Below are 27929 nucleotides of genomic sequence, written 5' to 3' on the forward strand. Positions count from 1 at the left end.
CCCGGTAACCTCCATCTCTCTCTCCTCTATCGTCGCCGGAGAAGTGGTCGGTAACATGACGAAAGTTAGACCATTGTGAACGACTCACCCTCCCGAGTAAAAGCCCCAATATCTCAAGAAATAAAATCGTGTATTTCTAGGTCAATTTTTCAGATCTAGGGTTTACAGGTAATCGATGCCGCGTCCACTTTCTCCTCCCCGCGTCCAGTCCGGATTCCGTGTCGGCACCGGTGTCGTGTCGTGTCGTGTCGACACCGGTACAACAGGGTGGCTGGCCGAGTCCGAGCTTCACAGATGGGACATCAGTTCTATTGTTGACCAAAGAAGTAGGATTTGTATAACCAAATCTAAGTCATCACTAGGCAGGGCACACTTGATAGTATTAGCCATTAAAAGGTATTGAGCTATTTCAGTTACCAGTTAATTAAATTCAAATTACTTCCTCTGTTTTTTCATCAACTCCAATACAAAATTTGGGTAGGAGAGAGGTAGAGAGAGAAAAAAAAAGGCCCGTGTGATTGGAGAGAGATAGAGAGAAAGGAAAAGCAAAAATAGAAAGTGTTGCAAGTAATTGGTTGTTCCCATTTTAGGAAAGTGTTGCAAGTAAAAAAAAATAGAGAAAGTACTTACCATAAGAATATTTGACAAGGATGATCATCTTACAACGAATCAAAAACATCAATAAGGAACGAATGGAGTAGTGAGTAAGAAAAATGATAGGCCCCCAACAATTAGTTGCCAAAAACAATTAATAGGAGCACGTTGGTACCAAAGTCTTATAACATTAGTACTAAAGTATTAAAACTTATTCACACCCAAAAAAAAAGTCTTAAGACTTAGGTATCAATGTAAGGTAAACAACTTTTTTTTTTTTTTTTACAAACAACATAAAATATAAAACAACTTTTTTGTTACATTGGTACAAACTATTTTGTTACAACGTTGCCCTGTTAGTTGTATTTTTGGCAACCAACAATTAGTTCACAAATTATTAGAATAGGCGGTATTCAATATTGAATTTTTCTAATAAGCCAATTGATTTCACTCTATCCCGACACTATTCTAGTCATCCATTCTCTTCTCCTTCCTTTTAATTCTCGAACTAAAACAAACAATTTCAAAAAATAACTCAGTAGTCTTACTGAACGGATTAAACTAGTCACTAAAAGGGTTAAACTAGTCATTAAAGGGATTAAACTAGTCACTAAAGGGATTAAACTAGTCACTGAATGGGTTAGAAAATATCATTTCTGAATAGATTAAACTAGTCACGGAATAGATTAAATTGGTCTCGAAATTGATTAAATTAGCCACAATATTAAAAAAAAAGGTGGCATATTCTTCTTAATACTGAATTTGAATCGTACATAATTTTAAAGTAAAAGTAGGCGGTATCTTACAAAAACAGGTTATGATTTAGGAACCTATCAATTATCATTTGTCAGTAAGGGTGAATTTGGTAAATCCCTATCCAACTAATGTGAGTCGAGTGACTCTTACTTTACCGCAAGTCCGCAATTCTCCCATTCCTGATAATCTGCCATCACATCACCACCATCCGTCAACACCAATAAAACCCAAAATAGAATAAACTTACAATTTTACAAATGCGTCAAACCTCATCATTCTCTCTCCACCGTATCTCCGCCGCCATGTCCACCACCACTCGACCTCCGGTATCAATTTTCTCTCTCCTCTATCTCCTCTATACAACCATTTCATTCTCATTCTCGTTTTCTCTCTCCTCCATTGCAGTTCAGAGGTGGCCGAGCCCGAGGTCGTCGCTCATTCTCCGATCGTCCATCCACCACCGTCTCCGGCGACTCGCATTTTCAATCAGTTCGTGACTCCAATTTTCGCGCAAATAATAATTTCAACAATAACAACAATAATTATTATCATCATAATCTGAATTCTTCGTCGAATTTCGGAACTTTTAAGAGCAGGAATTATAGTAATGGTGAATATAGTTTTAATCGGCGGCATAATCAACCTCCAGGAGCTAGGGTTCAGCGGCCGAAACCGCCAGATTTTCGGAGTTGGGAGTTTGCTAAGCTTCCTCCTCCTCCTCATGATGGTAATTTCACTACTTGTTCTTTCTTTTTGGAGATTTTTAATTGAATTATGCAAATTAGCTATTTTTAATTTTGTTGAGTTATTCTTTAAGTTTGAAAGTAATGTGCTTTTTATTTAGATAACAAATTGTATATAGTAAGCTTGTAAAAAGATCACTTGTCAAGTGGTAATTGGAGTTTTGCTAAGTTTCCTCTTCCTCATGGTGGTAATTTCACTACTTGTTCTTTCTTTTTGGAGATTTTTAATTGAATTATGCATATTAGCTATTTTTAATTTTGTTGAGTTATTGTTTTAGTTTCAAAGTAGTGTGCTTTTTATTTAGATAACAAATTGTATATATTAAGCTTGTAAAAGATCACTTGTCAAGTGGTAATTGGAGTTTTGCTAAGCTTCCTCTTCCTCATGATGGTAATTCCACTACTTGTTCTTTCTTTTTGGAGATTTTTAATTGAATTATGCATATTAGCTATTTTTGGATTTATTGAACTTTGTTTTAGTTGAAAGGTATGTTTATTTATTTTATTTAGATGACTAAATGTATGTAGTAATCTAGTAAAAGATCACTTGTCAAGTGGTAATTGGAAATATAGTGAGAAACTAGGTAATGCACAAGCAATATTCAATTTTTTTTATTTCCAATTGATGTATGTTTGAAATTGTTTGGGCAATTATAGAGTGAACTCTAGTTTTCAATGTAATTGTTCAAGTAATTAGTATTAATTACATTTTAATTTATAATGTGAACACTTTATTAATGTTCATTACGAATTTTGGTCTAGTGGTTTCTACTTTGGTATAGAGTGTAGATAGTGCAATACATGTTGCCTTACCTTAATACATAGTATATTGGTAGGCCTACACTTATACTTGGGTTTATGGGTTAAATACTAAGCGTGGTGTTGATGTCATTGTGTATGTCTTGTGATTGTTATACTCAGAGGCTAGAGCGTGATCGGTTATGAATATTTCTGAAGACTGAAATTGGAAATTTTTATTGAATTATGCAAACTCCTCACTCGGTTCTTAACTAAAGAAATTTGAAGACTCAAAGTTTCTATCTTGGATAGCAGTAATTTGCTTCCAGACTTTGTATTTCTTTTGTAGTGTTTTCTCACACCTCTCTCTTGATGTGTTGCTGCACAATAATCAGCACTGAGGTATATATACCACAGCACACACAGCCTCCACAATCAGACCAAGGAATATGTGTACAAAAGGACAAACAACAAAGTGGTCCTTACAGAATCAGCCTAGGAACACTACAAATTACAGCTGTCACCATTCTTAGCTCAGCTTTACAAAAAGTAATATTAAAACTAATAGACCATATGATCATATTCTCAATACCCCCTCTCAAGATGGAGCAGAGGAAACGATGCCCAACTTGAATGAAAGATGATTGTGCTGCTGCTCACTCAAAGATTTAGTCATAATGTCAGCAAGCTGAAGAAAGGATTTAATGTGAAGCACTTTGAGAAAACCACTTTGAATATGTTCTCTAACATAGTGACAATCCACTTTCAAGTGCTTGGTTCTCTCATGAAAAATGGGATTATAGGCAAGATGATTTGCAGACTTGTTGTCACAGAACAAATCAATAGGTTGAGGAATATGAAAGTGCAGATCCTCCAAGAGTCCATGGACCCAAACTATCTCACTAGTAGTTTGGGACATACATCTATACTCAGCCTCAGTTGAAGACTTAGAGACTGTTTTCTGCTTCTTTGTCTTCCAAGACACAAGTGCATTCCCTAAGAAAATGCAATATCAAGTGAGGGACCTGGCACTGAATGCACAACTTCCCCAATCAGAGTCACAAAAAGCTGTGAGCTGAAGAGCTTCAGATGTTGGATAATATAGACCCCAATCCAGTGTACCAGCCAAATATTTAACAACATGAATTGCTGCTTGGAGATGTGGTTTCCTAGGTGAGCACATAAACTAACTGAGCTGTTGAACACTGTAGGAAATATCAGGTCTAGTCTGAGATAGAGCAGCTTCCCAATGATTCTTCTAAAAGATTCAGGATCTTCTAGCAACTCTCCTGAATCAATAGATAACTTGACTCCTTTAGGAAATGGAAACTTTGTGGGTTTGCAATTTTCCATACCAGTACTTTTAAGAATATCAAGGATGAACTTCCTCTGATTAACATAGTTCCTTGAGTAGTCCTGGATATTTCAATTCCCAAAAAATATCTGATGGCTCCAAGGTTTTGATGGTGAAAGCTGAATGCAAACTGGCTTTAATTCTTGTAATTTCTTCATCATCATCACCAGTGATGAGTAAATCATCAACATACACCAGAATGATTGCTTGCTTCCCTGATGTTTTCTTTGTAAACATGGAATAATCTCGTTTGGATTGAGTGTATCCATGAGCAAGAAAATGTTGGGTGAGTTCAAGATTCCACTGTTAGAAGCCTGTTTCAAACCATACAAACTTTTTTTAAGTTTGCATACTTGTCCTTCCTTTCCACCTTGGTATCCTTTAGGAGGCCACATATAGACTTCTTCATCCAAATGCCCATGAAGAAAGGCATTATTAATATCAATTGATGCATAGGTCAATTTAAACAAGTGCCTAGAGCAATAAGGATCCTTACACTAGCAAATTTTGCTACAGGGGAAAAAGTGTGCTTGTAATCTTTACCTTCCACTTGTCTGTCACCTCTGGCTACCAGTCTAGCTTTCAGCTTATCTACATTGCCTTCTGGAGTGAATTTGATCTTATATACCCACTTGCTGTCTATGGCTTTCTTATCACTGGTAGGTCCACCATCTCCCATGCCTTCATTGTCTACTAAAGCTTTGATCTCAGCATTCATTGGCCTTCACCCATTCTTCATCTTGGCAGGCTTCACCATAATGACTAGGCTCTCTGACCCTTAGCACATTGCTAAGAGATGCCAAGTATTCAGCTGAGTAGTAAGAAGAAACAGCTAGGTTAGCTGTAATTAAGTTAACATCTTGAGCACTCTTCTTTCACCTGGCAGGCCAACAATGAAGTCTTGATATTTTTTAGGAAGAGCAATCTGCCTTTGTGGTCTTCCTGGCTCCAGGTTTACATGAGCAGTATCATCAGGAGATGAATCATCAGGAGATGAATCATCAGGAGATGAATCATTGTTTCTCAAATCATCTGTCTGCTCACAAACAGGTGGGTGCAGAGGTGTTTGCCCCTCTTGCTCAGGCAAATCAGCATGAGTATCATCAATGAATTCTTCATTTCTGGTGAAGGATTATGTCTCAAAGCAACTGTAAGGTCATCATTTTCCCCGTTAAGAAGGAAAGGAAAAATGTGTTCCTTGAACACTACATCTCTACTAACAAAGATTTTTTTGGTTTCCAAATCTAACAATTTATATCCCTTTTGATTGTGAGGATATCCCAGCAGAACACATCTAATACCTCTAGCAGCAAATTTGTCAGATGGCCTTTTACTAGGACTTGCATAACACAGGCTACCTATGACTTTCAAATGGTCATAACTAGCCTCTTTCTTCATCAATCGTTTATATGGAGTGTCCCAATTTATTACTCTGCTGGGAAGTAAGTTAATAAGGTGAGTAGATGCTAGAATGCACTCACCCCATAGATAAGTAGGCAATCCAGCATGAAGTTTGATTGCCCTAGCAGTATCTAAAAGATACCTATGCTTTCTTTCCACCCTAGCATTTTGCTGTGGGACACCAGCAATGCTTCTTTGATGTATGATACCTCTCTTAATAAAAATATCACTGCATTCTGACTGAAATATTTCAGTCCCATTGTCACTTCTTAAGGTTTTGACCTTAGTATTGAAGTGGTTCTCAACATAACAAATGAAACCTGCCAAAATTCCCTTCACCTGTTCTTTATTGGACAAAAGGTGTGTCCAAGTTGCTCTACTATAATCATCTACAATGGTCAAGAAATAACTTGCACCTGTGATGGTTTTAGCCCTGTAGGGACCCCATAGATCCACATGAATCAAATCAAAGATGCTGCTGGCAATAGATTTACTAAGCACAAAAGGTTGTCTATGATGTTTAGCAACAGAACAGGTATCACAAAAATGATCATTCAGATCATCACATTTACAGAAAGGTAAATGTTGCATTTTAGATATGGAAACATGTCCCAATCTAGCATGAATAAGATCCAATTTTTCTACTTTATTACAAACATTTGCATCTTTCTTCTTCTCATTTCTTCCATCATACTTGTTCTTCTCACCAAGTCTGCTCTCTACCAACTTGTATAGATCATTTTCATTTCTCCCAATCTCAACATCTCCCTTAATGGAATGGTCCTGTATTGAACACCCATTTTCATCAAAAATAAGTTTCTTTCCACATTGTTTCAGCAGCTTACTCACAGAAAGTAAGTTGTGCTTAAAATCATTTATATACAACACATCATATAATGTAATTTCCTCATTCAGCTTCACATCTCCTATTTCATTTACCACCTTGATACTTCCATCAGGTAACCCCACTCTAACACATTTTTTTAGAGTTTTCATGTCAGTTAGAAGTTGTCTACTTCCAGTAATATGATCACTTGCTCCTGAATCTATGAGCCAAGTGTTTGTTCTATCATGAAAATGAACAAAATTTGCAGTATTTGCAGTTACTTTACCTGCAAAATTGCTAGAGCTCGTTCCTTGTCCACCATGCCTATCTCCCACCAGCTTCAGCAGTTCCTCTGAATAACAGAAGAAACCATTTCTTTGTCAACCTTACCTCCATTTGCATCTCTCTGAGGAGCATAATCCAGAGGTGTATTTGGTGTATTTTCTGCATTTTCATCCTCCTGTCTGGACATGTTTGCAGCTTCTCTTAACCATGGCTTTCATTTTGGTTGCTTGAACCATTCTGGATACCCAATTATCTTGAAGCATTCCTCCCTGACATGTCCCTTCATCCCACAGTGGCTGCATTTCTTTGATTCCTTTTCCAGCTTCATTCTCTTATAGTCTTCCATCTTCATCTTCTTGTAGTCTCTTTTCTGAAAATCCTTGAGAGGTCCAAGGCTATAGCTCTGTCTATTCACAGCCAAAGCACTCATCTCAACTCCAAGATTCATATCTGCAGCAAGTTGTTTCTGTTTCTCGACTTGCATCACAAGGTTGTAGGCCTTATTCACAGCCATTAAAGGTTCCATGCTAAGAAAATTTGTCTTCATTTGTTCATACCCATCATTCAGTCCATTTAAGAACTTCATCAGCCTGTTGTCTGAGTCCCTCTGAGCTATCTTAGCATGTAAATCACATCTGCATTTTGCCATTGCTCCACAGCTGCACTCAGGAACCTCATCAAGCTCAGATATTTGTTCCCATAACTCCTTCAGCCTACAATAATATTCACTAACAGACAGGTTGTTCTGTTTAAAATCCCATAGCTCTTTCTTCAGTTGGTAAAGTTGAGGAGCATTTGTTTGCCCATATCTCTCAACTATCTCTTCCCAAAGTCTGCTAGTAGGTTGCATACTAACCAGACTACTTGCAATCTCAGGCTTCATAGTGGCAAGGATCCATGATCTTACCATATAATCACACCTAGTCCACTTCTGAATCTCATCAGCTCCAGTGGTAGGTTTCTTGTGTTTTCCTTCAAGAAAAGCAAGCTTGTTCTTAGCACCCAGTGCTATTCTGATACTCCTATTCCAGTTGAGAAAGTTTCCACCATCAAAGATGATACCTCCTAAAGGTGTTGCTGCATTTTCATTTACAGCGACAAATAGAGGGTCTTTGTATGGGTTCAAGTTACTCTCTTTGTTGTTGCTGTTTTCACCAGCCATTTGAGATTATATCAGTTTAGAGCCTTCAAGATTTCTGAAATATAGATCGAGAATTAAAATCCCTGCTCTGATCAGGGAATTAAAACTCTCCCGTTCCGTTACAGAACGGCCGTTCTGTAACGGATTTTGGATTTGCCGTTCCGCGAAATCCCGTTACGGAACGCCATAATAAAATTCACGTACTTCTCGCCGCGTTGTCCGTTCCGTAACGCGAACTCGCCGTGTTAGAACGATTTTATCCCCGTTACATCCGTTCTTTTCAAACATTGGCCAAATTTTTTTTATGATTTAATTATATAGTTGAGGAAACATGATATTCTATTAGATTTGATTATATTATGTCGTAATAATGTTTCATAAACTAAAAAAATGCAAATAAGGTTAAAAAAAATTAATGTGAATTTTTTTAAAAAATTCACGCCGCGACGGCCGCGAAACGTTCTATTTCGCCGTTACAAGCCGTTCCCGCGACAACGCGACCGTTCCCGCGAACGCGACCGCGAGCGCGTTTTTTTTCCCTGGCTCTGATACCATAAAGAAATTTGAAGACTCAAAGTTTCTATCTTGGATAGCAGTAATTTGCTTCCAGACTTTGTATTTCTTTTGTAGTGTTTTCTCACACCTCTCTCATGATGTGTTGCTGCACAATAAGCACTGAGGTATATATACCACAGCACACACAGCCTCCACAATCAGACCTAGGAATATGTGTACAAAAGGACAAACAACAAAGTGGTCCTCACAGAATCAGCCTAGGAACACTACAAATTACAGCTGTCACCATTCTTAGCTCAGCTTTACAAAAAGTAATATTAAAACTAATAGACCATATGATCATATTCTCAATATTAACAGTTGCTCTACTTTGACTTTTACGTCTGCCCCAATGCTTAAGTTTGACTACTAATATGTCTAATTATAGATTATCAAAAATGATTTTAAAGTTGACATTTTAAAAATATAAATTCAGACTAATCCAATAATATATCATATGATGACTTTTGCTTTTATATATTAGTAAAAGATAAACTTGGTATGTGAATAGTGCAAAAGTCAAAGTACAAAAACTAATTAAAATGGAGGGAGTAACTATTTTTTGTTTAATGAACCTCCATTTAATTTAGACGAAATGATTTATCGCAAATACTAGTTGTGTTTTTTATTTTAATTGTATGACAAAAGGAAAAAATGGTTAATGGAACAAAAAAAGAGAAAGAAGTAAACTTTTCTGTGATTTTGGAGTTCCCCTGTAAAAATCAGTTGTGAAGAGGTTTTTGCCGATTGGAATTATATTGAAGGAAGACATCTTTGCTAATTGGATGCATTCTCTGGGATGCTTGATAAAAAGTACAACGCATAAATAACTTCATTTTGTTGGCCTACACTTGTACATTATTTTAGTTACAGCCGGTATGGTAGGCGGTAATAGATGACAACAATAATAAGGATGATTTTTAGCCTAGTTTTGTAAGGAAAAACCCATGTCAATGTCCATGGTAATGGCTAATGAGAATTTGTCCCTAAACATATCGTTTCTTCATTACTTTGCATCACTATCCGTTAGTACTTTAGATGTGGTCAGTGGTATTGAGTGCTGATGGAAACTTGTGAAGAAATCACATGTTTGAGGATGAGATTCCATTACCTTGGTAACGAGTAGGGGATTTTTGTTGCAAACTACTTCTAATCTCATTTCCATTACCATTATTTAGTATCACATACCATACGGACCATTAATGTGACCTCTATGTCATTGTGTATGTCTCGTGATTGTTGTCATTATGTTACTTGATAAGCATGGAGCATAATTGGTTATGTATGCTGAAGACTGAAACTAAGTTAATGATTGAACTTACATATATATTTCACTACCCTGTTCTGCTTTTGTTTATTATTGATATGTCAAGTATGGAAAACTTTCTGCAAGTTAGATTTTTGAAGTCTGAAAGTGATTTTTTTTTTTTTGTGTGTTTCTAACATTTTGGTAACTTGAATGATGCTTATTTGTTTGTGTCATGGTAACTGTTGACTTCTTGTCCAATGTCCTAAAATGTTAGCAAGGTTACTGACTTAATGGCTGTTCACTCTACCTAAATTGTTAAATATTTTGCAGAGCGGTTTGTTGTGCTTTCATATAATATACTTGCTGACTACCTTGCTAATAGTCATCGGAAGCTGTACTTTCACATCCCACGTCGATTTATGAGTTGGGACTGGCGGAAGGGAAACATACTTTTTGAGCTTCGATTGTGGTCACCTGACATAATGTGCTTACAGGTCACTTCTCTCTCTTCGGATGTTTGCCTCTTAGCTTCTTGCCTAGCTATTGTGTTTCATGATGGAATGCTTGTGTTCCCTCCCCTGAAGGATTTACATGTCTTCAGTTATGACAGTTCTATATGGTTCGAAAATTCTCCTTGATTTGTCCTTCTGTCCTTGTCTTACTCTGTTACTGTTTCTCGTTTGCTGCTGCTGTTTCTCGTTCTCTCCTCTTATCATTCCGTCTACTATTGTTATTACTCGTGTCTTGTCGTATTGAACTGGCTTCCTATGCATCTGCTAGAAACTATCTGTATGATAGTTTTGTGATATTCTATTCTTCCCTGCCTTACGATGGTCATTGTTAATTTCGTCCGTATTTCATTGCTTTCAACTCTGAGATAGAGAAGTTTATAAATCTTGTTCAGGAGGTTGACAAATTTCATGAGTTGGAAGAGGACTTCAGGGTTCGTGGATACAGTGGCATTTGGAAGGTTGGTATAGACTACAGACATTAGAACAATTTTGTATGTTTTCTTCCTTGCTCTTTAGGTTCGTCCTCTTAAAAGAAGCCAAAAATATAATATGTTAAGTTTGCCACTTGTGAGCTCCTGTTATCTGACAATCAATTTCGGTCTTCACTTGAAAGGTTCTAAATGAAATTCTCATGCTTAAGAGATTAAAATTAGAGAGAAGATTTGATCGTACTTCCCTTTGCTTTCAATAAGGCATGTTAACCCCATAACTCATACGGCATTTTTTTTGGAACCTGATGGTAGATCTTGCCATCCTGATTTCTGAATATTACCTCTATGCTAGCTAGACTTGTCAAATGAGTCGGTTTGGTAGGTTGTGATTAGCAAGTCTGTTCCAAAATAAATCACTAGACCACAACTTTGGATCATAATTTAAACACATCTCCTTGCTTCAAAATTGGTAGAGATCATGGAGCTCTTCTCTTCAATATGTGGTGCATTTCACACCACCAAAATATTTTTTTGATGCAAATTATCACCAACACCATATCATTTGGAGCAGTTCTCTCCGTGGTGCATATCCTACCGACAACTTTGAAACAAAATTTCTTCCACAACCACTTGTGTCATGCTTGTCTTTTCTTCGTTATATTATAATTTATAGTCTCTTGCCAAATGTCCATAGCTCTTGCATTTGTGACATTGTGACTTTCCTTTAGGCCAACAATCATTTTCTTCATGCCAATCTTATGAAAATGGTTGCATTGAATTTTACATTTCCTAGTTTGACTAGTAAGGCTTCCTTAATTTTTTTCTCCATTATCTTCCTCTCCCATTGATCTTCTTTGGTCTATGGCACTAAGGGCATTAATCAACTGCATTAGAATCTCCATTGATAGCCTTGAATGTATGGGAGGTTGTTGAGAGTACTCTCCCTTTCCGAGAAAATCCAACATTAAGCTAAATCAAGCAACATGATGAAGAAAAAACAAAGATGCCAAAAGCTTTCTCTTGTATTCATATGGCCGTGGACGGAATATTCAGAAGTATCATGACTTGTGTGAGTCACTGGAAGAAGCATGGGACATGCTAAAGGGAGAGTTCGAGTGCAATGCTCAAGAAAAGTTGATGTAGGTTTTGAATCACAAATTGGAGTTTGAGATGCAAAGGATGAAGAAAAGCGAAACCGTTAAGGAATATGTGTGTAAGCTCATGACAGTTGAGAATCAAAATAGGTTGCTTGGTGAAAATATTTCCAATGAAAGAGTGGTTGATAAAATTTAGTTGGCATTTTGAAAAGATATGAGCTTAAAATTTCCTCACTAGAAGATTCCAAAGACTTGTCCAATAAATTGCTGGCGGAGTTAGTCAATGCCCTTAGTGCCATAGACAAATTGGAGTTCGAGTGCAATGCTCAAGCAAAGTTGATGTAGGTTTTGAATCACAAATTGGAGTTTGAGATGCAAAGGATGAAGAAAAGCGAAACCATTAAGGAATATGTGAGTAAGCTCATGACAATTGAGAATCAAAATAGGTTGCCTGGTGAAAATATTTCCAATGAAAGTGTGGTTGATGAAATTTAGTTGGCATTTTGAAAAGATATGTGCTTAAAATTTCCTCACTAGAAGATATTAAAGACTTGTCCAATAAAATGTTGGCGGAGTTAGCCAATGCCCTTAGTGCCATAGACCAAAGGAGATCAATGAGGATGAAGGTGGAGAAAATATTTAGCGAGCCTTACTAGCCAAAACATTATTCAGAAAGGAAATGTAGTACAGTTTTACAGATCACTTCAACCATTTTCACAAGATTGGTGATGAAATGGTTGAAGCTTGATTATTGTAGTTTGCAATAATCTCTGAAATGGTTGAAGTTTGATGCATATGCATGTTGAAAATACTAACAAGACTGGAACTATGTACATGCACATTATAACCTAGTTATTTGGCAAATGTACTAGATGCGGACTGGTGATCCAATTGATGGGTGTGCTATCTTTTGGCGAACATCAAGGTAAGGAGCATTTAAAATCCAGATTGCTTGAACCCGTAACCGTAAGTGATTATGCCGCCTCTATTAAGATCCAATTTGCAGCATTCTTTTGTTGATCTTATTGGTGTTGCGTCACTTCTGGAATATTTTTTGTATCCTTGAGCGGGAGTTTGGTGACATTTGTTTGAAAATCATGGGTTTAGGTTTAGGTTGATGTATGAAGAGTGCATTGAGTTCAACAAACATGGGATGCGGGACAATGTTGCTCAAATATGTGTTCTAGAGGTATGTAATTGAATTTGGGTTCTCTTTATTTCTTCTTGAGTTATGTAGAGGATAAGGAGGTGTTGACCAAGACCAAAAAGTTGTATTTATCATGTTCATGCTGGTAAGTGATGTTAAATAATATTTTATTTTTAAAATTTGCAGTCTTTAGTTCCGAACCAGAGTGAAAATGAGCTGGCTTCATCATCCAGGTAATGCTTGCTTAAGAGTTTTCATGCGACACATACCTTTTGGTTATTGGGAGGTTAACCTATTCCTGATAGAAGTACTACTTGCTTGAGAACTTTTGCTTTCTGCACACGAGGCACTAGAGAAATTGGTGTTGCATGTTTTAATCTATATTTTGGAAGCTTGGTAGTTTAGACAAAAAATATTACTTCTTTATCATAAGATATTTGTTTATTTTGTGTGTTCTATCCTTCTAGGTGTTGATCTATTATATACGTTGATTCATGATGCTCTTTGATTGTCGGTTTTCTGGTTCCCCATTTAATTTGGTTTTAGTATGAATGAGTATGGATCTGTGCGTCACAGACTCAGTCTGTAGGTGAGAGTTTTGTTTATCAAGTTGTCCTAACCTTTTCTTTGTCACCTTTTTTTTTCGTCCCTTAAAATTTTCACACGTCTTAATTTGGAGTCCCAAACTGTTTCTGGGTTTCATAATCTTTTTCATTCCCCTCTACACTTCTTACGAGCACAAATATCAATCGAGGTTCTCTCTACCTGAGAGTGTTACTTGTTTAAGGTCCCACTCTCCACTATTGTAGTTTCAAATATCACATACCGTTGCCACCTATATTCTAGCCTAAATTGTGTGAACGCTGTTGTGAAAACTAGCAAGAGTTTTCTTTCTCTTGTGATTTTATGTAGTAGACTAGACATGATTTACGAGCTGGGGTATGGTGCTAGAGCCTAGAAGATTGAGCAAGTTGACTTAGAACAGTTGTGAATGATTTGAAGTGTATATGTTTGTCAAACAGCATGAGGATTTGTGAATGATTTGAGGTGTATATGTTTGCTAAACTGTGCGGGAAGCAAATAGTTTAAGTTATATAAATTGTGAGTCTTTCTTTTCTTCCCATTTTCTTTTCCCCCAGACTACCACTTTCATTGTTGGCATCGTTGCTTTAGCGAATGTAACCTTATTCTAACGCTGCAGCTCAAAAGGCCCAAATAGAGTTGTCATATGCAACACTCATGTGCTTTACAATCCAAGAAGAGGAGAGATCAAGCTTGGCCAGGTATTGGAACATAGATCTCTTTAAAGTTTCTTTGTGCAACAGATTCCTTGTATGAGTTATCAGAACATAGTTATTCATTCCTGATGCAAAGGTTTGATTTTTGCTTGTTTTCTATATATATATATATATATATATGAATCTGATTTGCTTCATCTTCACCTTCTTGTAACCAAAAAAAAAAACAGTGAGATCTCTGTGAAGGAAAGGATTAAATAGATTGACCTTTGAAAATGCCTTAACCAAACCATGTACTATGGGCTCTATGAGATATACTTGCATAAATTTTGACTGTATTTTGAATTTTTCTTATTCTTTTGACTTTGCTCTGCTTGTCATCCTACTTATGGAATCGTGCATTGCTTGTAAAACTTCTTTTGACCTGGAAATACGTCAGAAATGTGCATGACAAGGAACGAGATGTCCCTTGAGTAGATGTATGAAATATTATACTTCATCCGTTTCAATTTAGTTGTGACACTTTTAAAATCACGGACTCGTAAGGAATTTTTGGAGCGGAGAGAGATAGAGAAAGAAATCAAAAGGGTCCCATGTGATAGGAGAGAGATAGAGAGAAGTTATTGCCCAAAATGAAAGTGTCACAACTAAATTGAAACTTCCTAAAATAAAAAATGTCACAACTAAATTGAAACGGAGGAAGTAAGTGAATTTAGGGTTGGAAATGCTATCGATCCTTTTAAAAATCAACTTTTTCAGTTCTTGTGTTTGATATTAATGGTAACAGCACCAAATTACAGACTTACAACATGTTTGAATCATAACACACTCAAAGGTTAAAGCATTAAAGCTCAACACCAATATCTTTAACTCATTAATATCTACCTTCTTTGTCGCTCCCAACCTATTTATAGGGAAAGTTACTTGTTCCATACTCAACCAAGAAATGGAAGCAGGAATAAATTTGGAAACTAGGTAAACTCCTATACTTGTCTGACAAGCAAACCAATCTACTCCTACTAACAATAAACAAACTCGACCCTCTTAATTAGTGAACTAAAATAGCCCACTATTAAAAATGCAACTTAGGAAGCGCAAGGCCCCATCTGATAAAAATAACAACAACGAAACAAGTCCAACATATAATACCCACCTTTGAAGAGTTATGTTGTAATCGTTTGGTTTCTAGGAGAACATTCAAACATAGTTTAGGTGCATCAAGCTTAACTAACTTAACCATCTAGACCTAGTAGCATAACGTTAGCCATTGTGTCAAGTATAGTAGGGCTTCAATCCACTCCAGTTCAACTTTCAGTCTCCATCTCTTTTCTGGTTATTGAAATTTAGATGGTTATGCATGACATGAACGCCTTATCAAGGGATAGATTTAACCTGGATTTTTGTGTTACATAGCCTGCTGGTATTGAGCAGAAGTAACAATTGTGTCCATGTGACATTTGCACTGTGCTATCATCTTTTCTTTTGTCTTGGTTTAGCCACCAATTCTCTGTAACCCACCTCTGCCATGCTGGGATGCATAATTCTTCTGTCCATGCCAGTACTTCCATTGTGTGCTATGTCTGGAACAAGTTTGGATTTTTGCATTTAGATTGCTGACTTGTACCTCTGCCATGCTTGTTCCATTGTGTATGTAAATGTTAAAGGGCCGTCTAGAATGTCTTAGCTGTTGATGTATGGGATGATGTATTGTAGTAATTCCCTTGTTGTCTTGTTTGTCTAAAGTGTATTACTTGCACATCTCTGCTGTTTTTAGATATGCCATAAAAGACCTTGCTGTTGCTTCTGTGGCTGTATGTAGGTCAGGGTACTTCTTGAAAGGGCTCAAGCTGTGTCAAAGACGTGGGATGATGCTCCAGTGGTCTTATGTGGTGATTTCAATTGCACTCCAATGGTATACAGCGCATCATTTTCCATAATTTAGTCATCATCATCAAGTATTTCGCACTTTTGTAATAACACCTTAGCCACTTCCTTTTGGCAGAGTCCATTGTACAATTTCATGTCTGAGCAGAAGGTAAAGTTGGAGCTTCACATTCTTTGGAACGACGAGTTCCACTCTTCTTATGCCTGTTCGGTTATCTAATCTATGACTTGGCAGCTAGATATATCTGAAGTAGAAAGAGACAAGGTTTCAGGACAAGCCTCTGCTGTAATTTACCCCCCACCGAGACAATATGACCCTCAACCAAGGTACTTTTTCTTCTCTTTCATCAACATCTTCTGAAGTAACTCTTTTGTCTATTACTTATTATAGGTCTACATTACTTTAACTATTTTTCTAGAGAGCAGCCAACTGGTGATGTAGCTAGTCCAACAATTGCACAAAACAATAGCGTCGGCAGAAAACAGAGTGATTCCTGTGAAAATGTGAATGACATAGAAAGCAGTTCTGAACCACTTGTCAGCCTGGAAGGACCTCCCTCTGTTGATCCTTTGCTAAATGCATCACTTAACTCATTTGAGAAAAGGAGAGGGCTATCTCAATCAACTGACAGCTTGAAGGATAGTCATGGTGATCAAACTAAATTGAGAGCGGATGAGATTGGATCAGCCAAATCTGCTGATGCAATAATTAATGAGACAATGAAAGGTCAAGAGGTTACTTTGTCTGAAAAGGGTATTGGCTCCGGTTTGCCGTTGAAAGAGCAGGAAACAAAAAAAGATCTAATATCAGAAGAAAGTAGCTGGAGTGGCCACAGTGGTAGATTGTCATCTGTTACTGATGATTCTGACAAGAACATTGTGGTAAAAGAGGCTAGGGACAATTATAACTCGCAAATGTCTCAATCAGAAAATTCCCTTAGACCTTCCTCAGAATCAGCTGAAGTGAACATGCTAGGTTCTATCAATGACCCTAGTCCACCTAGTATATGTGAAGCTAGCGATCAAAACACAAGTTCAGGTAGTATAGATGAGAAAATTATTGGGCTATCACTCAATGAGATGGAGGAACCTTTAGAAGATGACAAGGCCTTAGATGAAGATGGTGAGGAATCTCTGTCTGATTTAACCAATGGAGAAGGGGCCTTGCCTTCAAATCTTGGTAAGATTGTAAATCTTTCTGTGGAAGATTAATTGGTAATCAAAGATTAGTTAAATTTGTGACAGCTTCCCCGTCAAAAAAAAAAAAAAAAAATTGTGACAGCTTGTTTTTGCAATTCCAGGTGATTTGGTTCCTGAGGATAACACAGTTGATGTAGATACATTTTCGTATGATCCATCGCTGTGGACACCAATGGAGATAGCTACTGCAACTGGCAATGCCAGTAGCAGTGCTCTCGAACACTCTTTAAAGCTCAAGAGCACATACTCAGAAGTGGTGGTAGGTTCACGACTTCAGGCTTCTGACCTCTATTTATTAAAAATGGTTAAATGACGTGATCTGGAAGTAGCCGATGGCACTTGTGAAGTTGTGATTGCTATCATGTTTTTCCATAGGTGGCAGCCATGTACAAATTTATGTGCAGTAGCTTGGTGTTTATTTAAAACTAATTTAAATTTTGTTTATCGAGATAGTCAAACAACTATATCATGGATTCTATTTTAACTGTAGATTTGTTACAAAGGGATTTTTCTGGTTATGTTGCTAAAGATAAACTATATTTTCTTTTCATTGGATGTGAAGATAACTTGTGTTTAAGAATTGGTCTGACCAATGCACATGAAGTTAATGTATTTTAATTTTGGAGCATACAAATAAATGGAAGAATATTCATATTTGTTCTGTGGTGCTTGGATTTCTTGTGTAATTGTACCTCATAAAATATAAATACTTCTTGTAGTCACTTTGAGATCTTAAACTCAGTAGTTGGCTGATGGATAAGGTGTAAGTTTGAAAATCTTTTGACCTTTCCAAGCCTTGAGAAGGGCAGGATTCATACTTGGCTGCTACTGTGAGCCTTCAGTTGCTGCTCTGATCTTGGTTCCCTTGTGCATTATATTGTTTGAGGTCACCATTTACTGATTACTATTTGATTTTCTAGGATTCTTCTGGGACAAGGGACTCAAATGGGGAGCCGCTAGTGACTAGTTATAACACTTGTTTTATGGGAACTGTTGATTACATATGGTGAGCATAACTTTTGTCCTATCTGATTAATTTGCTCGTACTTTTCTTTGTTATGTATGGCTTGCTCTTGAAAACATTGTGTGATTGGTTGTGAGAACTATGAACACTCACATCTGCTCACCTCTTGGGTTCTCGTTCAGAACATAATATCTTGCTCACATAGATAAAATTGTCTAAGTGATTATTTTGCTTCTCTGTGACATACAGGCGATCTGAAGGTCTCTGCACCATTAAAGTTCTTGCTCCAATTACAAAAGATGCAATGCAACCTAGTGGGGGTTTCCCAACAAAGGTGCGTTATAAGCGTATTATATTGATGGATATAAATATTTTACTTCGTGATATCTCCTACTATGCTTATGAAATTTTGGAGATTATTAGTGTACCTGATATTTGTTCTCCATCAAGGCTGACATGCTAGGTTAGTGTTTCAGGTTTGAACGATTAGCTTTCTTCTAGTGTATGTAAAGCAGGCACAGGCCTACAGTTAGCATACACTCTTGTATTGAAATTTTTATAGTTCATACATCATTGTAGGTTGGTGGACTAGAACAGGAAGCTTGACATTCAGTGTCTACATAAATACTTTACATATATTCAACCACCCCAATTCCTCTCAAAAGGCTCCCGTTTGGGGAGAAAGTTAGCAGATGGAGGGGTCGCGGACATATGGCCTAAATCTCAATACATAGTTCTTGATTTAGTTGTTTGAATAATTTCTTCTGGAGCAGAAAATTTAAGCTGTTTGATCCTTCCCTCTCCACAACTCACCCCCTCTCCCTTTTTCCGACGAAATCCTGACCCATAAGAAAGGGAGAAACCCAACGGGCAGCTGGAATTTGGTTGGAGTTTCATAGTGTATATCTGCTCCTGTTCTCATGTAACACACTGCACCAGACTTAACAAATCTGACTTTATCTTTGTATCATTTGTTTCACGTTATGTACGTTGTTTGTGGTTGCAAAGCTCTACAGATGCTTGATATTAACATCTTTTTGTTGATTTGAATTCAGAAATGGGGAAGTGACCATATAGCTTTGGCTTCAGAATTGGCATTCACTAAGAAATGAAATGAGTTATAATGTGGAGGTTGAGTAGCTGACGTCTCAGTACTACTAGTCTACTACTAAGCTGTTCCCTCTAGTAAGAAGTTTAGAAGCTCATATATAACTTCAGCCTATGACTTTATTCCAATGTGAGGTTAGTCCACTTACCTCATTTCCCATCCTAAAGTGGTGATGGTGATTGAAACGCACAGCAGGAACACAAAAGGAGAGCTAATATCGTCATTCTTGAAAAAATAAATTTAGATTTTTTTTCAGCATGTTTGTCATATTATTCTGTACATTAGTGTATTTTATCCTGTAGAATCCCCAACCCCCCCTTCCCTTCCCTTCCAATTTCTTGGAGGCTATGAGATTGTGCCTTGTAATTTTTTATTGCTCTAACTATATAATAGCTCTTTTTTATTCAATACAAGAGAAGTCTGATTGCATTAAGGGGGTGTTTGGTTCAAATAGAGAAATGGAAAGGGAATGGAATCAAGTAGAGGGAAGGAATGTTAACAATAATGGTTACTTTTATTGGGTGTGGTTCAACAATGGAAAGGAATCTTTTGCAAGGAAATGAAAAGGATTTTGTTACTCTAATTTGGAGCGTAACATTTTGGGGGTTTTGGGTTACCCTTAAGTAAGGGTAATGGTTAACCCACTACCCAAACCAAACAAGGTGTAATGGATTCAGATTGAATCTGTTTCAATACCCCCAAAAAGTTCAACCAAACAAGGCATAAGAGCACGTTTACTTCAAGAGATGGGTTAATAGTTTTCTCTATGGAAGGGGAGGGATCGAAAACATCATTTCGTTCCAATTTTCTTTTTACTTTGAGGATTTTGTCTTCCTTAGATTTGGGTGTTTTTTCTTTAACCTGTGATCAGTTACTAAGTTTCAATTATTTTGAATTCTACAAAATGTAATTTACCCATGATGACAATTTATACTGTCTAGAATGCATTCTCCATTCTACTTCAACTGCCAAATATCTCTTTACAGACTCACAGTAGTGGTACAATATAACAATAGTCTCTCCTGAACTACACACTGAACCATACATATTTCATGGGGTAATTTAAGATGCTTATGTATAGGATCCCATCTTCTCAATCAAACATAGTCACTCTACAGGAACTTGTCCAAGATAGTAGTGTGCAGCGGGTCACTCAAGTGGGTAGCCCAGTTGTTAAGCGGACCTTTACCGGTAACAGCAGCCTGAACAGCAAAGCCAAGGAAGGCAACCATAGCTAGCCTGGCATGCTTGATCTCTGCCAATTGAAGGATTGGCTTCTTTTCCGGGTCAGACGCCAAGCCCAATGGGTCGAAACTTCCACCCGGGTAAAGCCTCTTTTCTGGGTCAAGCTCTGCATTCCTCTGGAATTCAATAAACCCAATGACCAAAACCTCTATCCAGATCAATGTGGTCATTGAGAAAGGAAGTGGTTGGCCAAGGTAGGATGATCCTTCAATTAGCTCCACCTATAAAATTTTGATCAAAGAATAAAATGTTAAAGGAACTCCAAGTGCTAAAGAATTTCATCAATAATAATGCATTGTATTTTACGAAGTGAGTTAGGTGATCTAGAAACCAATGATTTTGTTTGTTTGACTTTGATTTCAACTTTATACTTTCTGGATTTGGAATTAATAGGCCTATATAGTCACATATATGATGTCTACTTGTATAGAAAAACTATCACATCCAAATAATAAATTCTTTTGATAGATTTTCCTAGTACTCACCAACTTAAATTAGCTGATTTAATAATAATACAACCTTCCAAATTAGTTGTTACATTTGCTTTTTCACAGTTTGCGAGATGCAACTTCAAACACCAATATCTTGAGTTGCATATATGAAAAAATTATAAAAATTATATATTTAGAAAATACAAATAGGACGAATCAAACAAGATCCAACCTGATTATGTTTTTTCTTATGTATATAGAGTAAAAGATAGTCAAAGTTATGACGTGAATAGTGCCTACGGTCAAAATGTAGCAACTAATTTGGAACAAATGGAGTAATAAATAATACTCCTCCCATTATAATTAATTTGTCCCATTAGCATTTTCATGGTTTTTATTTAAATTCTTTAACCACGTATATCTTGAATTACATGCTAGATAAACTATAATCAAATGATATTTGAAACTAACAAAATCTCAATAATATTTTAGCGAATATATTTAGTGAAAAAAGAGGATCGTGATTTCCAAAATTTTGGATAAAAGAAAATGATGGAGCACACAATATGAGAGAGTAGTTTTTTATTTTGTCGTCTTGTCATTTCCACGTTATTACCATATTTAAACCATGGGTGTGCAACCTTAGCGTAACACAAGAAATTCTTTTGTATGTCAGATTGTACTCATGTACGTGTAGTTCTATTTCTTGCAGTAAACCACTTAGACAACCAAGCACAACAATTCTATCATAGTAGCATAGATTCAATTAGTTTAGCATGAATCACAACAAATATAGAGGTCATTTTATTGTACTTACCTTGCCAGCATCTTGCCAGGTGACACCAGTGAGCCACTCAACAGTCAAGGCACCAAGAGTAGCCAACATGGCCCATCTCCCATGGATCAGTTCACACTCCCTGAATCTCTGCAGCCCAAAAACCTCACTGTATGGCTGCAGGGATGTGGCCTTGACGTCTGCGGACTCGGTCCGAGTTCCAATGATGTCACCAGCCAAATTCTTGGCTAAGTTCTGGTCCAAGCCATCATAGTCATATTGCAAATACTCTGCAGGCTTACCTAGCCCAAATGGGTCAAACCCATAATCACCCACTAAGCTCCCATCCAACCATTCTGGGGCCTTGGCACCTGGGTACCATAATGGGCGGTCTGTGCTTGATCCTGATCTGGGCTGGGCTTTCTTGGCAACCTTCTTGGCCCCAAACCCAAACCGGCACGTGATCCTCCCTGAATTTGATGGGACATCGGGAAGGCGAGTCCCGATAAAAGACGAGGTGGCGGCAGTGGCGGAGGCCGAGGCCATATTTGATTGTTTTGTAGGATGGGTGGTGGTTATAGGTGGTAAAAGGCCTAGAAGGGGTGTGTAAGATTTTTGGACTAAAGATGTGGCTTAGTTAATGGTTGGAAGTGTTTTTCGTTGGGTGTTTTATTTAGGATTTTTGGGTGATGGGCTATCTAATGTGGTCATATGTAAAGCGTTGGATGAAGGGAGAATATCTATCTAACGGGTGAGGGAGTTTGGGCCTTATCTTTATCTGATTTTGGAGATTATATATCTCAAGTAGAAGTACCTATCATGTTACTGGCCCACATTCATAGGATAGCGAGCTTCTGGCCTACTTGCATGTGTGGCGAGATTCTTTATTACTTACTCCGTTTCAATTTAGTTGTGCACTTTTGATTTTAGGAAGTTTTAATTTAGTTGTGATATTTTTATTTGGGGTAATAATTTTCCTATCACATGGGATTCTTTTTATTTTCTTTCTCTATCTTTCTCCTTTCACAAAATTGTCTAAAAGTCCGTAATTTTAAAAATGTCACAACTAAGGCCCTGTTTGGCAATAGTGTTTTAGGTAGCGGATAGCGGTTGGACAATTACTTTAAATGCTAATTTTTAATTAAACAATTACTTTAAACGCTAATCTCTAACAACTACTAGTAGGCAGCTAGCAGCTACCCTAACAGCTACGGCTAATGCAACAACTAACAGCTACTAAAACCGCTAGTTTTGCCAAACAAGCCCTAAATTGAAACGGATGAAGTATTATTATTTTTTACTTGTTCTATTTAACTTGCCATTTTTACTTTTATCTTGACGAATTTAACTCTCGTTTTGCCATCTCAATTATTTACCTAAATCATTTGAGCTCCTTCAATTTAGATTAATGAGGTCACAAAACTATAAAAGAGAGCCCCACAAGATTAGGCATTAAATGAGAAACATGATCACAATTTGCAGTTACTAAGGGAAGGCAAGGTTGACCAAGAGGGTTGTTTTAATCGATATAGGTAATGGGTAAATTGGCACGATTAATATGAGTTTTATGGACATTTTGCATTTTCTTGTTTGGATAGGCAGTAGACAATGGTGAATTATAAGACTTACTTGTTTTACATGAAATGCATTGAAAATGGAAGTTATAAGTGGAAAATTCGGGGAGATCTTTTTAACATAAACACAAAAGGTTGTATTTTATGAGAGTAAATTTATCACCAAATGGAGAAAGTTATTTACGTATGCTTTCTGAGTAATTGAAACTTTTCATGAGAATTTCTACTATGGAAAATAGAAAATAGAACTTTCCAATGGTCCATGAAGTGTAAAGCTATACTAATAGTAAGATGGCCGAGATACTTGAATTTTGGACTTTTGGTAGCTCGTGTTATTAAAGCGCGAACGACGGTAGAAGAGTGGAACTCGAAGTGCCTGGGCCGGTACCATACAATATCTAGGGCAAGCACAAGAAAAAGATCTCGAGGTTTGAGGCCTGTTGATGTCAAGCAACCTAGGTAGTAGGTACCCAAGTGAGAAGCCCGAGGCAACTCGGGTGGTCGGGTGGGCGTCTGTCTTTTACTCTCGTCGTGTGTTTATTTTTTTTTGTTTTTGTGTTGGTGTGAAATGAGATTTTTCAATACCATTGTATTTACATGAGTTGTGACTTGTGATAGGCGCATATCCGGTATGGGCCAACAGTGTCCATATCGTGGCAATGTTGTAAATAAATGTTTCTTTTTTCTTTTTTTTTCTTTTGGTTTTTTACTTATGACAAAAAAAAAGTGAGTATTATTAAGATCCAATTCATGTACAACAATATCTGAAACATATAGAAGTAGATCTGATTCATAACATATAAGATCCGATCCATATACTACATAATTGAAGTTCATCTGCTCTGATTATATACTGTACAAGATATGATTTATATTGTAACTGATATGATTCATATTATTATAGGTGATATGAATTGTATGACACAGGATCTGAAACATGAGCCTAATTATACAAATTGAATTAGATACAAGTTTACATACATACATACATACATTATTTGATTCACATTATAGTTGATTTGATTATATTCAAAACTAACATTTATATAATAGATGATTTGAGTTTTCTCCTACATGATTAGAGTTGTCTAAATTGCCATTAAGTCAGCTTTAACATTAGTCCACTTTACTCTTTTTGTCTTTTTCTGTGAAATTACTTGCATACCCCGGTATGGACACTATTGGCCCATACCGGATATGCGCGGATGCGCCCATACTTTCTCATATTTACATATTTCATGTGTTCTTTTTTATTGTAGTAATTATCACTTTGGGTAGTTTCATCTATTGGGACTACACTTTTGGTTAAAAAAACAACTATAGTTGATAATATTGCCTTTACTTTATGTTAATACAATCACAACTAATTACTCAAATTGCCTCGTAAAGTTGCATTTACTTTATTAAGGATTTACTTATCCCCTACTCTAATAATAAAGGGATATCTCTATACTAAATTACCCATTTTTTAATTTCCTTTTTAAAACCATGCCCAAACTTAATGTTGCAGTAGAAAAAGAACGGAGAAAGTAATTGTCATGCATTATACTCTAATTTCGATATTTGTTATTGTAATACATAAATTTTATATTTTTATATTGAATCGTTTCCCAATCTAGTGTTAGAAATTAAACAAATTCCCAATTTAGTGTTTGCTCAAAACTTATTCCATAATCTAGTGTCCATGTAGGATTGGAATTACAAATTAAACCTAATATTTTTAGTTTAACAACACTCCAACCCTCTTTTTTTTGTGAAACTCCAACCCTCCTTATCATCTTGTAAATTTTTTTGTCCTCCTCCCTTCATCCCCACGCCAGTTTGATTTTTTTTTTTTTTTTGTTTTTTAGAAAAATTTCTCTAAAAAAAAAAAAGAATACTACTGTTCATTTAGGACCAAATTACAAACAATCTTCACATTACTAATTTAATCAAGTTGGTTGTCAAAATTGAGACAAATTCATATAGGACCAAAGTTACACGCAATCTTCACATTACTAATTTAATCATGTTGATTGCCAAAATTAAGGTAAAAACATGATGTCACCAAAATAATTCAACATTGAGAACATAGTGTCGCCAAAATAATTAAACATCGAAAATTAGCACTAGACAAATTCCAAGGACATAACATATCTCTAGATATAAAAAAAAAGATATATAACTAGTTCATATACAAAATCATTAGATATAAGTTCATTATATTTCCAAAAGCCTAATCACAACTAATATGTAACAAATGGTGCCACTTCTTTCTTTGAATCTTTTTCCACCATAGACAATAAAATCAAATTGGTCGCATGGTTCAGGATGCAGATGTTGATGAACCTCCATGTGATCTGCCAATTACAAATGAAGTTAGTAAAAAAAATAGATATGAATTTCAAATAATAATCCATGTGATCTGTCACTCAAATTCCAGAAATTAAACTAATTCGCATAATTTAAACCGAAAAAAAAACTGAAAAAGAAAATGAAAACAGTAAGATGAACTAAAAATCAAGAGATAAACAAATGGAGAATCTTGGATTCACAAAACCAAAAACAATATAAGTATAAACATAAATTATACAACTTAACAAAAAAAACAACAAAAACTGAAATACAAGATAAAAGGGCGAAAATCCAATTCACAAACAAGAAGAAATCAAAGAACTTACCGGTGAAGAGGCGGCGTCACTTTGTGAGTGATGGGCCTGGTGGTTGCGAACCTGTGGTCGCTTAGTTGGCGTGAGACGGCGAGAGAGAAACAGTGAATGACGAGATGCGCCGCTGTAGACCGCGGTGGCCGATGGGTGGTGTAGTGGGTGATATGGCGTGAATAGTGGTGGTGTTGCTGTAGAGGAGTTTTGGAGAAAGTGTCGTGAATTTTTTTTTTTTACTGGAGAGAGAAAGGTAGGTGGAGGGGAGTAAAATAATAGGTTTGGGATTCCAAGCCTACATGGACACCAGAATAAGGAATTAGTTTTAGGCAAGCACTAGATTTGGAATTTTTTTTATTTCCAACACTAGATTGGGAAACAATTCTTTTATATTCAATTGATTATTGTAGCTAAGTCTATTATTGAGTGTGTATCCCACTAATTATGACTAACAATAGCTAACATAGTTTTTACATGAAGAATACCCGAATGATACTTGAAGAAAGTAGAGGATAATAATTTAATAGATTTAGGATATAAAAAATAGAGAAAAACATGAGTGTCAGTCACAACTTCAACTTTTGATATAGCACGTAAACACAACGCATGTAGAATGGAAGATGGAAAAGAAAAAATAAGATCATAATGGTGGTATCATAAATAAAATTAATTAAATATAAAATTAACTTCTATTAATAATCAAAAATACTATTTAAGAGAAAAAAATACCTCTTTATCAATCAGACCATATCAAGACTTATTAGACTTCCTTTTTTTTCTCAGTGATGACTAACACTGAAAATTTCACCAAAAAAACTTTTCCCTTTTTATGATCTGTAACCTCAAATATTCTAGAAATACGAACCTTGATTTCCCAATTAGTTCTAATAGAATTAAGTTTATGGAGAAAAGAATAAAATCTGACATGTAGATATATGAAAAAGGCAAACATAAATTATTATGTATACAATAATATTCTAGCAATAAAATAATTAGTCAATTGCATAATGATTTATGTTGAAGTGTTGAAGTACTCTCTTTTTCTTTAAATGTATACTTCGTTTTTTTTCGGGTCAAAGTTTCAAAAAATTATAGAGGTCATAAATATACAAGAAAAAAAATAGTAATATCATATCTAATTAGAATCGCATTAATATGTTTTTACAAAAATATGCATTTTTCATAATGATTACTAATGCGTAATAAAGAAATATGCTTATTTGATTATATATTTCAGACTGTGAAAAGTCTAATAGAACATTTATTGGCAGATAGAGAAAATATACTTTATTTCAATAATAGTTACTTAGATTAGCGGTTGTAAGAATATAAAGGAAAAAGTTATATGCAGTTCTAAGGGCTGTATATAATAAGGTAAAAATGGAAATAAGTTGTATTAATTGATCATTTATTACATCGGTTGATGCAAAAATTTTCCATAAATTCACAACTTATTTCCATTTTAAGTAGTGTATTTATGTCTTATATGCAACCCTAAGGGTTGCATATAGCATAACCGTTAAATAAATATTGTATGGAAAAAGATGATTTTAGAAGAGATAATGGAGAATAATCGGTGAAAGAGCATTAAATGTAACATTTTGGTTGAATAAACCAAGGAAAAAACAAAATTCAAGAAGCAAATAAATGATGGGACACGATTTTTCTAGACAAATTACGAAAAAATGTAAAACTAAATATGAAAATGAGAACTATAGTTTGGGTAGAGGTGATCATGGGTCGGGCCGGGCCGCGGCCAAAAAAATTTTGCCCATTGGTCGGGCCGGGCCTAAATTCGGGCCAAACTTTTGTGTCCAAAGCCCGCTATTTCGGGCCTAATTAGCGGGCTTTTGCGGGCCAAAAAATAGACTAAAAGGTCGTTTTTGGCTTGCCGAAAGCCAAAAAAATACGACCGGGCCCGGCCCACGGGCCGAAAATTTTAGCTCAAAATCCGGCTCAAAAACGGGCTGGGCTGGGCCAAAATGATCACCTTTAATTTTGGGACACCTATAATGAAAATGAGAATTATATTTTAGCAC

General features: G+C 36.2%; 2 protein-coding genes across 2 annotated transcripts; one reads left to right on the top strand and one right to left on the bottom strand.

The window, feature by feature from the left end:
• Nucleotides 1-1480: 1480 nt before the first annotated feature.
• LOC104887705 (carbon catabolite repressor protein 4 homolog 6) lies at nt 1481-20522 on the top strand. The gene is made up of 16 exons (XM_010672413.4): nt 1481-1676; nt 1756-2077; nt 9973-10136; nt 10547-10612; nt 12555-12607; nt 12790-12871; nt 13016-13062; nt 14031-14112; nt 15887-15979; nt 16070-16102; nt 16187-16278; nt 16371-17131; nt 17253-17410; nt 18072-18157; nt 18365-18449; nt 19171-20522. Exons 1-16 carry the CDS (start codon nt 1608-1610, stop codon nt 19225-19227), a joined length of 2250 nt encoding a protein of 749 aa, XP_010670715.2. The 5' UTR covers nt 1481-1607; the 3' UTR covers nt 19228-20522.
• Nucleotides 20158-22332, bottom strand: LOC104887706 (chlorophyll a-b binding protein CP29.1, chloroplastic). The gene is made up of 2 exons (XM_010672415.4): nt 21717-22332; nt 20158-20689 (listed from the first exon to the last, which is right to left on the bottom strand). The coding sequence occupies exons 1-2, from the start codon at nt 22218-22220 to the stop codon at nt 20336-20338; spliced, it is 858 nt and encodes a 285-aa protein (XP_010670717.1). The 5' UTR covers nt 22221-22332; the 3' UTR covers nt 20158-20335.
• Between the last annotated feature and the right edge of the window lie 5597 nt (nt 22333-27929).

Source organism: Beta vulgaris, chromosome 2 (genome assembly GCF_026745355.1).
Source record: "Beta vulgaris subsp. vulgaris cultivar EL10 chromosome 2, EL10.2, whole genome shotgun sequence".
Classification (NCBI taxonomy): Eukaryota; Viridiplantae; Streptophyta; class Magnoliopsida; order Caryophyllales; family Amaranthaceae; genus Beta; species Beta vulgaris.